The sequence below is a fragment of the Coloeus monedula genome (genome assembly GCF_965178545.1).
Source record: "Coloeus monedula genome assembly, chromosome: 4".
Taxonomy (NCBI): domain Eukaryota; kingdom Metazoa; phylum Chordata; class Aves; order Passeriformes; family Corvidae; genus Coloeus; species Coloeus monedula.
In genome coordinates, this window is record NC_138784.1 from 28567301 (window position 1) to 28582190 (window position 14890).

At 44.8% G+C, this 14890-nt stretch overlaps 1 protein-coding gene across 1 annotated transcript in view; it reads right to left on the minus strand.

Moving 5' to 3' along the window:
- The window catches only part of UTP20 (UTP20 small subunit processome component), a 63843-nt gene that overhangs the window by 2176 nt on the left and 46777 nt on the right, over nucleotides 1–14890 (minus strand). The window contains exons 43-59 of the mRNA XM_082281106.1: nucleotides 14528–14684; nucleotides 13655–13753; nucleotides 12884–13051; nucleotides 12019–12185; nucleotides 10972–11113; nucleotides 10560–10676; nucleotides 9591–9761; nucleotides 8959–9087; nucleotides 8384–8494; nucleotides 7058–7137; nucleotides 6261–6330; nucleotides 5045–5227; nucleotides 4081–4212; nucleotides 2798–2930; nucleotides 1417–1616; nucleotides 988–1059; nucleotides 329–595 (exon numbers count right to left, since the gene is read on the minus strand). Coding sequence (XP_082137232.1) covers nucleotides 329–595; nucleotides 988–1059; nucleotides 1417–1616; nucleotides 2798–2930; nucleotides 4081–4212; nucleotides 5045–5227; nucleotides 6261–6330; nucleotides 7058–7137; nucleotides 8384–8494; nucleotides 8959–9087; nucleotides 9591–9761; nucleotides 10560–10676; nucleotides 10972–11113; nucleotides 12019–12185; nucleotides 12884–13051; nucleotides 13655–13753; nucleotides 14528–14684 — 2398 coding nt within the window. The remainder of the gene's footprint in view (nucleotides 1–328; nucleotides 596–987; nucleotides 1060–1416; nucleotides 1617–2797; nucleotides 2931–4080; nucleotides 4213–5044; nucleotides 5228–6260; nucleotides 6331–7057; nucleotides 7138–8383; nucleotides 8495–8958; nucleotides 9088–9590; nucleotides 9762–10559; nucleotides 10677–10971; nucleotides 11114–12018; nucleotides 12186–12883; nucleotides 13052–13654; nucleotides 13754–14527; nucleotides 14685–14890) is intronic.

The following is a 14890-nucleotide window of genomic DNA, read 5'->3' on the forward strand; positions in this document are numbered from 1 at the left end:
CACTCCACACTGCCATTCCCCTGCCTGCATAAGCCTAGTGCTCTTGGGCATTCAAAGGCACTGCTCTGTCCCCTTCAGCTTGGTCCCTTGGGGTTTACCACTCTTCCACCACCCTGCAGGAGGCTGGAAACATCAGCAAGAACCAGACTGGCACAATCCTTTCCCGAGAGCCCCAAACTGAACGGCTTATTTCCTCAGCACCTACTAATCCTTGCTTCAGTGCCAGCTCACAGCACCCTCTGCACCTTGTCCCCTAAAAGCAGAGAGCAGCACTATCCTGTAGATGTGCCCACCCCATCAAAAGCAGTGGGACTAACCCTGTTCTTACCTTTAAAGGGACCTTAGGGGAATATGCTGCTTCTCTCTTTGCCATGACAGAGAGCTTCTTCATTAACCACAGCAGTGTGGCTGGCTGGCCTTTCTCTTGCGTGTCCTCTCTTTCTTCCTCTCCTTGAGCAGAAGTATCTTTCTCATCCTCTGAGACCTCCTGCTCTTCCACTTCACAGCTGAGTTCTCCACCTGCCTCTTTACCTTCTTCTGAGGCAGGGGCTAGCAAGTAAACAACTTTGGCCACAAAAAGTAAATTCTTTATAACCTGAAGTGTGGAAACACAGGAGTCAGTCACTGTGGGTTCCCTCTGTAAGCACCAGGGCATGTAAGAGCCAAGACTTGATCTGAAAGAGGAACTTGCCAACCCAGGAGTCTGCAATGGCAGAGCCCAGTCCTGACCTGCATAGTGCTCCCCCTTTCTGTCCCTACCACCCCTCAGTAGGCCACCACACCACAACAGGGACTTTCTGGGTCCTCAAGAGGCCCACGGCTGCTCAGATGCCCTCAGCAGACAGCAGCTGGCCCTGAACTGTGTATTTGCCCTGAGCCACGACCAGCAGACAGCAGCAGTGCTGTCCTGACTAGGACACAATGTCCCTCACATGCCAGGGCCTGCTCTGTGCCCTCCTGCAGTCCCAGACAGGCTCCTGCCCTTACCTGCTCACTCAGAGACATGTCCAGGAACTTGGACTGCAGCTGATGGCAGAATGCAAACACGAGTTCCTTCATCTAGGGAAATGAAAAAGGAGAAAGGAATGACTCAATTGAAGGGGCTGGTAGCAGAGACTCAAAACAGTATTCTGTGGTCACCAAAGGCATTCGCTGGGGAGACCAAAGGATCAGCTCAACACAACTCCTGCCTGCATCTTACAATCTAGAAGAGTATTTTTGTGCTGCTGAGAATAAGACTCCAGAGAAGCCCCCTCCCTGCAGCAGAGACACCTCCTCAAATCCTTTAAGCGATGCGGATTAGGCAGCAGACAAGCAACTAAAAGAGAAATGTGCATGCAAAACTATGAACTATTTTTATGTCCCACTCAGGGAATAGGCATGAGCAGAGAGAAGGAGTAGTACAGACATCATTACCTTTTTGTCCAGTTCAGCAGTCAGGAAGACTATGGATGCAGACAGCTCTGCTGGTGTCTTTTTTCTCTTCCCTGACTTTCTTTCCTTCCATTTGTTGACAAGATCTTCTGGCTTATAAGATGCAAACAACAAGCCAAAGATCTCAGTGGCTGTCAGCCAGACCCAGCTATGAGGATACCACAGGTGAGACTGGACATGATCTGGGGAGAAGAAAACCTCTTTGAGCACAGGAGACGGCCCATTGAGAGCAAAAATAGAACCAGCTCACTCCCAAGAATTACCACAGCATATGTTGCAATAACAAGGTGAATGAAATGAACTGTGCTCATCTGCTCAGAACATAATAAAAGACTTTCTAGCAACTGAATCCAGCCAAAGCAGAAAGCAGCAAAAAGCTACAGGTAGACAAATGTCCCCACAGTGATCAGGCATTCCTGAATGCACTCACAGCACTTTGAAACATCCAGAGATGTGGTCACCGCTGAAAGGCAATGCCAACTAGGCAGGAAAAGTGGGCCCAACACAAAAAGACATTTGCTCCAATCCTGACTGGCAAATCATGTTTCTGCAATAACTATGGTCCCCTCAGGGACTCGGTGCCACAGCTCATCTGCCCATGATGGCTGGGAACTGGCTGCTGTGAGACTCGTGTCAGCTGGCCCTGCTGCTGATGGTCATATCAAACTCCTGGAGAGAGGCTGAAGATGCTCCAGAGAAGAAATGGAGCTACCCTCCTGTGTCACCTCTGTCCAAGCTGCCCATCACCAAAATCCAAGATAATAATGGTTATCTGCTATCTCACTAAAGGCACCTGGCAGGCTGGACTGTTCAAAGTCACTAACCAGCCATACCAGGTCTTCTGATTGCAGCAAATGAAGCAATTAAAATCAGGGCGACAAAATGCCAATAAACCAGCCTGATACTGTATACTCTCACACATGGAGAAATTGCTTGAATCAAGCAACTTTCAGGTCTTCACATCCTGACAGACACACAGTATTTAGAGCACTATTACCATGTGTCATCACTTTCTGGCTGGTATGTATGATCAAGGAAATCTCATCTTCTCAGGAGAGCTCAATCTTTTCATCGAGAATGTAATTATAGTGAAACATGCAATAGTTCCAACTATTTGCTCTGGGGGTAACAGAAAGTACGTCCCAGCAACTGAGACAGAGGGTGTCTTGTTTTCATCAACCATGTAACCTTTCTATTACAGCTTGTTTTTCATTGCCCAGTAACTGGTGTGTGTTAGCATTTTGCAGAATGGAAACTTTGTATAACAAAGTTCAGTCATTTATATTAGTGTGTGAAAAACCACAAGGCACACAAAGAAATCTTTCTTGTAATGCAGCTGTAATAATTCCGTAATGATACTTACCCCAGATACTGCTCACAACATCACTGTTCTTGGTTAATTGAATCAAGTTGCACTCTGTGATTAGCTTTTTTACCAGCACAAGAAAGCTGAATAGCAGCCTATCTGCAGCCTTCTCCTCTTCCTCTTCAGTTATCTAATAAAATCAACAAGTCAAGAAAGATACTTATGAGAACCTGAGGAAGCACTGATTAATCCTCACTAGATAAATTTCAGATCAAGCATTCAAAAAAACAGAAGACTGACTCGTACCCAATTCCCAATATAAACAGAACAGAAGCACCTCCACTGAAGCATTTCCTCTGGAGAGAATCTCTGCAGGAGACTGTATTAGAATCATTCTTCTTGTTTTTCATACAGACATTACTATAACAAACTGCTGGGTTTCTAAATGCAAGTAATTACACACATTATGTCTGTGCATGTATTTGTCTGGATTTGATTCTCATCATTAGAGCCCAGCTGAGTGCAGATTTGCCTGTATCACCTGGGAAGCCCTGAGTTGTTATGACAACACTGTGTGTGCTGCCTGTGGTCCTCACCCTGCTGGCTTGATATAAATTGTCAGTACATGTCACAGCACAGCATGAGATTACACCAAATTTCTCATCACTGCAGGTACTTTATTTTCATCTCTTGCCAATTTACAGATCCTGAGGTTCTCTTCTCTCTTGTGCAAGGGCGGCATGCTGAACATTAGTAAAATTCATGGCCACTCTCCAGGCACAGTGACTGGGATCCTTTTGGGATTATCACATGCCAAGAAGAACCTGAGGCAACCTTGTTATTCTGAGTTAATCATGTGCACTAAAAAGATTTTCCATACAACAAAACCATGGTCCGAAGTACAGGAAGGGAACCCCTTTGAAAGTTAAAGCTGTAGGTAACGCTGGACAAAGCAGACAGTCACAAGCCATGCACTCCTGACCTGCAATGCTTACACAAATCTCTGCAGCTAGCAGACACGTTTCCCACATTGCAAGGAGCAATTTATCTATTTGCTGGTTACACTTTATGGCTGCAGGCTCAGGCCAGGTAGCTTTACAAAGTTCCTTTTCCCCTTGTGCTGTGACATATGACATCAAATTTGGGCTTACGGGCAAAAAAATATGATTCTAGGTCAGTGAGGTCCCTTTCAGAACAAATGTGTGTTCTGTGTCTTTCCTCAGTCCTGAGTAAAGACACAAAAGTAAGTCCAGCTGTTAAATCTCTCCTACACTTCTTCCCTTTTTCCGTTTTCTTAATTCTCTTTCCTCGAGCTTCATGCATGGAGAAAAGTTACTTACATTTTCAAATTTACTTGGGTTGATTTCTTGTTCAATCAAAGTGAGGACTGCTTCAAGCCGCCGCTCAAACATTACTCCGTTCACTTCAACAAACAAACCACATGCCTGGGCAGCCAACCTCCTGTGTGAGCTCTGACACACAAAAAAATAACACCCCTTGTTAACTCTTTATAATCAAACCCTGCAGCTCCCAAGTGCAGGAGCTGGCAGCAACCCTTATCTTCTGCTGGTACCAATAACACCTTAAGAGAACTTGGTTTTCAGAGTATATTGAAAAAGGAGATGCTGCCAGCTAGGTATAAAAGCACCTGGCAGCACAAGTTATCCCTGGGAATGCACCCTAAACCTGAATGCCGGAAGACCTTTGCCAGCCCAGTTCCCAACTGCAGAGATCTGGGAGCTACTTCACAACTCTTCACAATGCAACAGGCAGCTTAACAGCTACAAACCAAAACTGAACATATTAAGATGGAAACCAAGACGTTGCAGAATGCTAATTCTATCAGCGTAGAGGGACAGAACCTGGGTTCAGCTAGAGGACAGCTTATCACCCAAGCACCCAGATCAAAACAGCAGATCTGGAAGACCAGGTTTGCTGCTTCCAGTTGCCGGCAACAGAATGAAGCATGTCTGAGATAAAGTCAGCACAAAATGCTGGGAACTTTAAGGAATTTGGTCAAACCTCTAACCTGAGAGAAGACTACACTGTGAAATACCTGACCCAAAAGTGGAACTGTTAGAAAGCAGCAAAATGCAGCTGGGAAGTCTGTAGGCTGACCTACAGCATCAGCACATCCCTGTATTTGTGCAGCTTTATGAAGCTGTACCATTTCTTGCTAGAGTCAGGAACGACTAATCCACCACCCCACCAGATCTGGTACTAGCAATCTCTCACTTGCCTTATTAATCTCAGTCAGCCCTCCAACAGAGTTCAGACCTGGTCAGTGAAAAGACCAGAGAGTACCTTTTTGCTGTGAAACCATTCTGTGACCAGCGAAAACATCAGATCTTGTTTCTCATTGCTGATCTTACTGAGAAGAGATTTACACGTCAAAGCCGCCATCTTTTTGCATTTGGCTGAGTCATCATTTATCATCATCATACAGAGAGAGAGGAAAAACAGCCCACAGTATTTGTGCAGGAGATCCTAGAAAGAAACAACCATTATCAACCACAGATACCCAAGTAACTTCTGGCATTTAAAGAGAAAAAAAGGGGTATTTGCTGCACTATATTCAGGAGCAGTGTTAGCCCTGAGTGGGCTCCATGTCAAGGCAGCTGAACTGCTAAAATGGGATCATCCTGTTGTTGCAGCACACAGGGAATGTACAGCAGGCCCAGCCCTGCTCTGACTTGCTACCATATCCCTGGGTCAGCAAAGTGAATGTGAAACCTTATAGGGTAATTTCATGCCCAACTCCCACTGAAACAGGCTTAAGTCCCTCAGAACTGCAGCAATCACCCAAATATCCTTCTCTCAGAGACTGCAGCTCTTTGCCACTTTAAAGAGTTCCCAGGAGCCAATCTGAAATACTGAATCATCGGGCAGTGCTGAAGCTCAGCTTACTGTACAAAATTTCTCTTCCTTCCAAATTCTTGCTTGATTGCACTTCTCCCAGTGCCCTGAATGCACCATTAAGCTCCAGCTGCAGAGCTTCAAGGCAGCTTAGGATTTTGCATATGTGATCCTGTATAGATGCATAGTTATTTTTTAGCTTTCATTTTGATCCACCTCACTGAGAAGCCCTTCCTCTCCCATCAGGCCAAACAACCAGATATGGTACATCACACACCAGTTCAGTCACTAATCTTTCATGAATATTGAAAAACCTTTACAGTGAGAAAACTCTAGACTTCACTTTCTATTCCTACCCCATTTCCTTAACTGGTTGTGTTTCTTCCTGGCATAAATAAGGACTGAGTTTATCCAAACTCCAGCTGACACAGCTTTATTTTACTTGCAAACCAAGCACATTAGGCAAAGAAGTACTGCAGACTTTCCAGCATGTCATTTCTCTTTTGGAGCAAAGCCAGGTTTTTTGGAGGTAAGTGAATGTTCTACTCATGATAAGAGATAATAGGAACTAGCAAGTGCTTCCGGAATGAACTGCTCAGAAAATGCTGTTACTGCAAACCACAGTAACTGCTTGATGCTTGGAACACCAGGGGGTGCTGGTTACCTGTGGGAACATGTCGAGGAGGTACACAATCATCTCCAGTGCCGATTCCCTACCAGTTTCATACTCATACCTGTGAAGAAATAAAGGAATAACCAATAGGGGTGAGTTAATCCTCCTATGAAGTTGTGAACAATTTACAAGAACAACCAATTCCAGAAACATGTGCTGATAGGGATCTTTCTACAACAGCTACCAGACCTGGCCTGATCCTTAGGACAAGAGAAGCAGCAGGCCCATCAGCTCTGTCTGTCAGAGAATGAAGCACAGGGACACAAACAGGCCACAAAGGGTTCCAGCCCACTTGAGTCAGCACAGCCACGCTGTGCTGGGGAACCTGATAAACTGCTGTCACCTTGAGCAAGGGAGGGGTGAAGCTCAGGAAGAAGTTGGAGACACAACACCCTGCTGAATTGGTACAGTTGTCTCAACTGTGCCTGCAACTGTACTTGAGACACTGCCATGGGATAGCAGTCTCATATAAATGCATCTTCCCTTATTCATCCCAGATTTTTCAGTTCACCTGGTCCACAACCAGTGGAGGTGGCTAACCACTAAGCAAACAACAGAACCTTTGTTTACAAACAGATACAAACCAAAATCAGCTGTGAAACAGGGATAAGAAAAAAGCATCTGCCTCATCAAACAACCTGTCTTGGGAAAAGGGAAGTGTTTTAGAAGTAGGAAAATGAAGACTTCAGCCATGCCTACTGCTCATCACAAAGAGCCTTTTGGCACACTAGAGTCATATTTAAAAACAAGGTTCTGCTCTCACAGAGATGTCAGGAATACAAACTCACTCCAGCTGTGCAAGCATGAAATCCAAATTGGGTTTCAGTTTGTCACCAAGGGGGTAGTCCAGAATGTATTTTAAGTAAATCTGGAAAGAAAAAACAATACAGAGAGGAGTTAAAATAAGCACTCAGGTAAGCTTGTAAAAAGGTTATGAAGAAAACTTAGTGATGGAGCAGCAAGCTTCTAAGAATCATCCCTTTCATCCTGTTTCTATTACACAAAGGGTCAACAACTGCTCCCAAGCTTTATGCCTGGAACAGGATCAGTTTTCAAAGTATTACTGTGATTTGCACAGGCATCTGTGAAGAGATTCTGCATCCTTCAAAATCCATCCTGTAACTACGAAAGCTGCATTTTGTGCAGCTCCTACTGCACCTGTATCCCAATGCTTGAGATAAAGTAACCAATTCTGTCTTTTGGTTGGTTTTACCTGGGAAAGAATGAGGCAGTAGAGGGAAGCAATCGTGGATTTGTGGGAAATTCTCTTATCCTGGGGTCCAAAAAAGAGCAAGGCTTAGTTACACAGGCCTAAAAGCCTCCAGAGGAGGGACCATGTCACTGCTGCTGAGCAGCTCTCCACCCGTACTTGGCACTGGTGAGGCTGCACCTCAAGTACTGTGTTCAGTTTTGGGCTTATCACAAGAAAAAAGACACTGAGAAGAAGCTGGAGAAGGGGCTGGAGCACAAGTCTCATGAGGAGTGGCTGAGGGAGCTGGGGTTCTTTGGCCTGGAGAAGAGAGGGCTCAGGGGAGACCTTATCACTCCCTAAAACTACCTGAAAGGAGGCTGTAACCAGGTGGGGGTTGGTCTCTTCTCCCACGTGACAAGTGACAGGACAAGAAGGAATGGCCTCAAGTTGTGCCAGGGAAAGTTTAGGCTGGATATTAGGAAAAAATTCTGCACTGAAGGGGTGGTCAAGCACTGGAACTGGCTGCCCTGGGAAGTGGTGGACTATTTAAAACTGGCTGGAAGTATTTAAAAGAAGTATAGATGTCCACTTGGGGACATGGCTTCTTGGTGGACAGGGCAGTGCTGGTTTAAGGGTTAGACTTGATCCCCTTAAGGGAACCTTCCAACCTAAACAATTTTACAGTTCTATGAAGGCACACCACAGTCTCACTATAGGCAAGGAGTCTGTTATTCTGCTGTGCACCAGTCTCAAGAACTAAAGCCAGATAACAAGGGGAATAAAGACCAGTAAAGAAGGGGAAACGGAGTTCAGGGTTCAGAAGGGCCAAGGCACATGTCTGTGAGGGTGGGGATGGCCACACCAAGCCCTCTAGCCTGTTACACAGCTGTAAATAAAGTGAGAGACTCTTCACTCTACCAACCTGCCTGCACTGGACTCGCACTGGCTCACTCTGACCCGTGATGGCCAGCTGGGCAACCTTCTGCAGCACATCATCAATTTCAGGGACAATCAGCTTCCTGGATAAAATAGCCTGAAAACATAAAAGCACAGCTGAAGTCACATCATTTTGCTTACACAGTACTATAACCTGGACTACACTGGCCTCAGGTGGTACCTTAATGCTGACTTTTTCACACACAAACACAGCAACTCAAAGGAAAAAAGAAAGGATGGCTTACACATCAAGATCCGTTTCTTTTGGGCAACACAAAATACCTGGTCTAATGATCAGAGATGTTGATTCTTTAGCAAAAACATACTCAGATCTAAATACATCTTTATATGCACATGTATAAAACAGCCTCCCAAACAATTTTAAACAGTGACTACAAGTCAAACAGTAAAGCTTTGCTGATTTTCCCCCTCTTATAACAGAGAGCCTTAACAGCATTCTGTAGCCTGCTCCTGATGTGAGAATGTACAGCCCTTCACCAGGAAGCAGAATCACAGATTCTAGGGGCTCACAGAACCCCCACGACTGCTGCACAGAAATACCTTGAGAAGGCCAAAGGCAGTGGCTTGGCGTGATGAATCATAAATGTCTTCTTCAGCAAAGCCAAGCAACACTTGGAGCTGTTTGCTTGTTATCTGACTCTTTGCATTCTTCACAAGTATTGTAACACACTGCAAAATCAAATTGCACATTGTCAATACACATGCGGTGCCATAAAATAGAAGTCCACACCAAAGTCTGACTTCATTTGTACCACTTCAGCTTGAAAAGACAAACTGCTGCTCTAGAACATGTGGCCAACACTATTCTCATCACATTTTGCTTTCAGATGACAATTTTGAGACAAAAACTAAACAAGTGAATTGCCCCCTTCCCATGTCTCACTTCAGCTACCAGGATTTACTCAGGTGGAACAAAATACTACTATAAGGAAGAAAGAAGGCAAACGTTTCTATAGAAACATTTCTTCAGATGCAAGCTGTGCTTTTTTAGGGAGCAACTTTCTTTAAGTTTGTACTTGGGAAACAATCAGCAAGGCCATGTATTCCTCACTAGCTTGTGATCTCCAAACTACCTCTCCAGGCACAGCTGCAGGAGGGATCTGCAGCTGGAAGAGTCTCATTCTAGAAAGTTAATCCTAAAGCAGAAACGAGCAGAGCTGGGTCTGACTTACTTTGAAACAGCTCACAACAAGGTGGAAATTCTGGCCTTTGGCTATCCCTGTCTTGGCAAACTCTTTCAGCAAGAGGAAAAGCTGCTTGATCAGTGACTCCATATTCGTACTGACAGAAGGCAAAGGGAACTTTAAAATCCATACCAAGGACTGCAGAGCGCCAGTTACCACCTGGAAGAAGGAGCCAAAGGACAGCATGTGAGTACAGTGACACTGAGAGAACTCTTTTCTCCCTCTTTTACAGACATGGTCAGGCTATCTACAACTGTGGTAAAAGGCAATTAGCTAGCAAACCCAACCTCTTTCAAACCATTCATAGGTAATACAAAGGGTTTCTCAGTTCTAAAAGCACTATCTGCCACTCCAGTATTCTATAACTTTTATTTTACTAGGTAAAGACATTAACACAGCACTGTTTCTGTACATGGCAAGAACGCTTTCTGAAGCAGAGCTGCCTTCAAGACACAGAAAGCCCTGCTCCAAGTATCTGATAGAGTATGAGGCATGCCTTCCACTCCTGGGAAACTCAAAGTTTAACAGATTCCCTAGGCTCACTCAAACCAAAAGATGTCCCAAAAAGTGGCTGCCTACAGCGCTAGGAATAAAGACACTGGAGGTGAATCAAAAGAAACTACAGTTGTGACAACACTGCTCCCAGCAGCTACAGGATCTCATGAACATCCTCACAGATAGTCTGTAAATTCCTTGTATGAGCATGCACTAGGAGAACTTGCCCACAGTTGAACCTACGACATGGAGCAGAGCGTTCAGTTCTCCATCAGCCACAAGCCTTCCTCCCCCTTGGGACTGATTACATGTCCTCAAACAACTTAATCTGCACACCTATTAAATCAGGTTTGAAAAACGGGTGGCTTTCTCTCCTCTTGCAAGTCAACTGCAAGATGACATTTGTGGGCAGGACTCTTCCTAGTAGGGCAGACAGAAGAGACGGACAGCTCAGAACTGTACCTTGACATCCATAGATTTCAGGCAGTCTATAAGCAGCTGAACAAAAGGGTCTAACATTTCCAAAGCATGTTCCTCAGAAGAATTTACTTTGGACCTCTTCAGGCTCATGTGCAGTAGCTGTCATGGAAAAATCAGAACATTCATCTCAAAGTCAGGCTGGAAATCAAAAGAGTCAAGTAAGATCCCACCACTGTTTCAGGTTATAGTAGAATTTATGCCAAATCCCACCCAAATATTTCAACAGGCTGAGCACTTTTTATAGCTCTTTAAGAAGCACTACTGGAGTAACAATATGCAAAATGAAGTTAAGGCTAATGGCTGTGCTATTAAAACAATATACCCAGAATACTTTCCTTAGCATTCTCTTAATAAAATATTGAATGCAAAGTTTTGTATCTGAGGAGATCCTTACCCGAAGTCCTGAATCTACCAGGATATATGTGTTAGTCCTGCTGCTGACACGTGCTTTCTGCCCTCCTCTTGTGGGAGTGGGCTGGAGCAGCAGGCAGCTCTCTGGTTGCAGCCGAGGATCTGGAGGAGGGGTAACTTTCTTCCTGAAAAGCAGTGTATTTATGGCAAAGGAAAATATTCAGGTATCAACCCTCTCCACAAGAGTCTTGCTGTTGGAAGTAAAAAGAGCTAAACTGTGCTCTGCTGTGTGCTCTGCACACAGCAAGCAAAAGCAAGTCACAGATGGACCACAATGAAATAAAACCAGTTTGACAGCAGCAAGATAGATGGGACTCAGACTTGAGAACAAAGAGATAACAAACACAAAGTCATTTATATAACATCCTCACTTTTTTCTTCTCAGTGGACAGATCAACTTTGGAAGTCGATCTTCAAGCAAATACACTTCCTGCCACTGCCCACTGCTCTTCATTTACTGACAGTTACTTCAGTTACTGATGGCTTACAAACACTGCTCCAAGAAGTCTGCAAACAGCTGTCAGATCCTAGAGAAAGCTGGCCTACGTAACGGGAAATGCAGGACACCCAAAATCAACTCTGAGCAGTGACACCACCAGATGGAGAGAAAATCTGATGGTTCTCCTCATCTTGTGCCCTAGCAGCAAAGCCATAAAGTGAAAGCCCATACTTTTTCTTGTTCCTGGCCCCATGGAAATGTTTGCAGCCTGCTTCTAAACACTGTCCCTTGTCCCTTCATCCTAACATCCAAATGTACGTTATCAACTCATCAGACAGTGAAAAAGCCTCGCTGAAGGTCCTGAGCGCTTGCAAGAGTAGACTCCCATGAGTTCAGCAAATGCTAACTCCCATTACTAAGCTTTCTCCTTGCTCTCTGATTGCCCAAATAATTCAGTTACACTGAACACAAAAGGGGAATGAAAGCAAGGAAACTCTCACACATTTGACCAGTTGGATTTGAGAACTGCCATTTCTGCAAGCAAACCTCCCAACCAGTAACAGACCATATGAACTATGTCCTGGAACTCACTTGGCCTTCTCAGTGAGCAGAGGCAAATTTTCACTGATGAGACCATGACTGAGGAGGAGGAGGGATTGTGCATTCATGTCTGAGTTGAAAATCAGCCCTGCCATGATGTGACGCAGTGCCTCATGCACCTTCCGGACTATCTTCAAGCTTGTAGTGGTCTCCAGAGTCTGCAAAGGTACAACCATGAGAATTTAAGAGGGCAGCATGATTGCAATCATCTGTTATCTGTATTCAGAAATCATGGGAAAAAGTAGAGCAATTTCTCTCTCATCATATGCTGTCATAGTCCCCAGCTCTTTATGTGAACAGCATCCCATTTCCTCAGCTCTGCACCGACATCCCTCCCTTCCTCTGCAGACTCTTGTCAGCCTCCAGCCAGTTCACCTATCGCCACCAGGACACAAGAGCTAATGGGCAAACCAGGGCTCCGTTCCTGTGTGAGCTTGCACTCTGCTAAAAAATCTGCATCTTTGAAAAGGCCATTATTGCACATGGATAGACCCTGGATACATTTTGTTGACGTTTCCTTCATGCACAAGAGATTAAACCACAGAGCAGCTTTGCAGGACTTCAAAGCTCCAGAGGAAATAAAGAGTGGGCAGAGGGAGAGTGCATGGAGAACTCAAAGTGGGATGTTTCTACTCTAGCAGCAGTTAAAAGCTTCCCAGAGTGCCACTCCCTGCCCTGGACATCAACAGTAAAGTCTCATTGTACAAGCTGGTTGCACACTGCTTTCCCAAAGGAAAATGGGAAGCCAAAGCAAGATTCCATAGGTGATTTCAAAGTAGCCACCCAGAGGGTCTAGAATCACCGAACAAAATCAAAAGTGCTCCAGTTAAGACAGACTCTGGCTGACTTTTCTTACCTCTTTCAGTGGCAGAATAAGTTTTGTCACCTGGCTCCTTCCTATGAACTTTCCAAGAATTTCATAGGAATCGTAACTCTTGTTTTTGCGGGCTTCCATGATTTTGGAGACAATTCCCTTCACTTCTTTCTCTTCAGCTACATTCCCAAACAACTCTTGGTTGAAAATCTTTGCAAAACAGGCAAGAGAAGTGAATGAGAGAACAAAAGCAGGTTCCTCCAGTAGCAACAGAGCAACACTTTTTCCCCCACTCACAGAAAAAATGATTCTCCAGGTTTCCTACAAGTCATGTTGATCTTTCCTTTGTCAACATAGAACATCCTAGTTTAAGCACACCAGATGGGAACACTGTTCTCACACCCCTCTGTGGTGCTGTGATACAAGGAATGGGACTGCAGTCAGATTAGTACATCCCAATATACCCCATCTGTGTGGCCAGCTGAGTTCCTGGGCTCTGTGGACTGCACTGAGTAGATGTCTGCTGACTTGCTCGGCCATTTAGAGTACAGGAAAACATTGTTAGGTGTCTTAATCCTGAATCCATCCCCTCTCAAGATGCAGGGCTCAGGATACAGCCCCAGAGATACTTGACTTCTCTCTTCTCTTGATTCCCCTCTAGATGCCTCAGTATAAAACAGTCTCCTTCCTTGGCAGTGCACACACAGCAGCCTGGTTTACCACCAGGTCAAAGACAATCTACACCAACCCCTCCCAGAATATGTCCCAAGCACTTCATAATGTTTTTTTCTTTCAGTCTGAAATAGCTTTTACCTCAATCAGGATATCTAAGCAGGGGTCCAAATCCCCAGCACTGAGCCTGGTAGTAAGGCCCTTCAGTAACAGGTTCACAGTGAAAGTCAGCACATGGAGCTAGAGAAAAAGAGAACACATCATGCTTCCAAACTTCTGCACTGACCTCTTTAATCATACTGGATGGGGACACTCCCACAGCAGAGACATCACAAGTCACACACTGCACTTGAGCTCTCATTATAGGAAAAAAAAAAAATACTGGGAGGATGAGAATCCATGTAGCAGCAGCAGGAAAAGGATCCCTGTCCCACCATGTACTGGCAAGAGGGCTGGAATCTCCTCTCTCCCCAATGCTCTTACTGATATACTCAGGCTGCTCTAACTGGTGCTTTCACTGTTACAGCAGCTAGAAGCTCACGCTATTCCACTGTGGTAATGCACATGAAAAATGATTCTTAACCCAAACCATGGAAAGAGGAAAGATGAATTACTAGTCAGAGCCTTGGCTCTGGATCTAGGAAGCCTTCAACAAGCATCACCACATACTGTATGTGCAGTCTCCGTGGCAACTCCCCTCAGATACTGCTTAGCCCTCATGACCTCAGTGAGAGATTTCCTCTAATCTTACTGGAACCAGAAATTTGTCCTTCCCCTTCATACCTCAACTCTTCACCAGGAAAACAGCTTAGACTCTCAGTTCTTTGAGGGTACAGACCCTTGACACTTGGCATAACAAAGACTGATGTAGGCATTAGCAACAGTATTTATTTGCATTATACCAAGCTATTCTATCTGTGCAAAACAATTTCAATAGCAACTTCCCTTTGAATTCTCCTCCTAACACATTAAAAAAGCCCACAGAAAGCAGAAGAGGAAGAATTTCAGCATTACCTGGTACCCATGGATGAGTGCAGACCTCATCTCCTTTAAGATATACAGAAGGTAGTGCACTCCCAACACTTCCATGATTTTAACGAGGGTGTTACGGGCAACGTCCCGTATTTCCTGAAATCTGTTTCTCAGAAACGTGCAGACTTTCAGCAGGATGCTGGAAACAAAGAGACAGCTTAATTCATCTCCAAGCAGAGCAGAAATAGTTATGCTGCTAAGGAGGCTGCTTTTCAGGCCTGTTTCAGAACCACAGCTGTACTCACAGCCAGTCTCACAAAGAGGTTTTACAGGCATACACACACCTACTGTCCGTCAGGGTGTTTTACTGATTGCCCTTTCTTTGTGTACATTATTCTTTCCCCA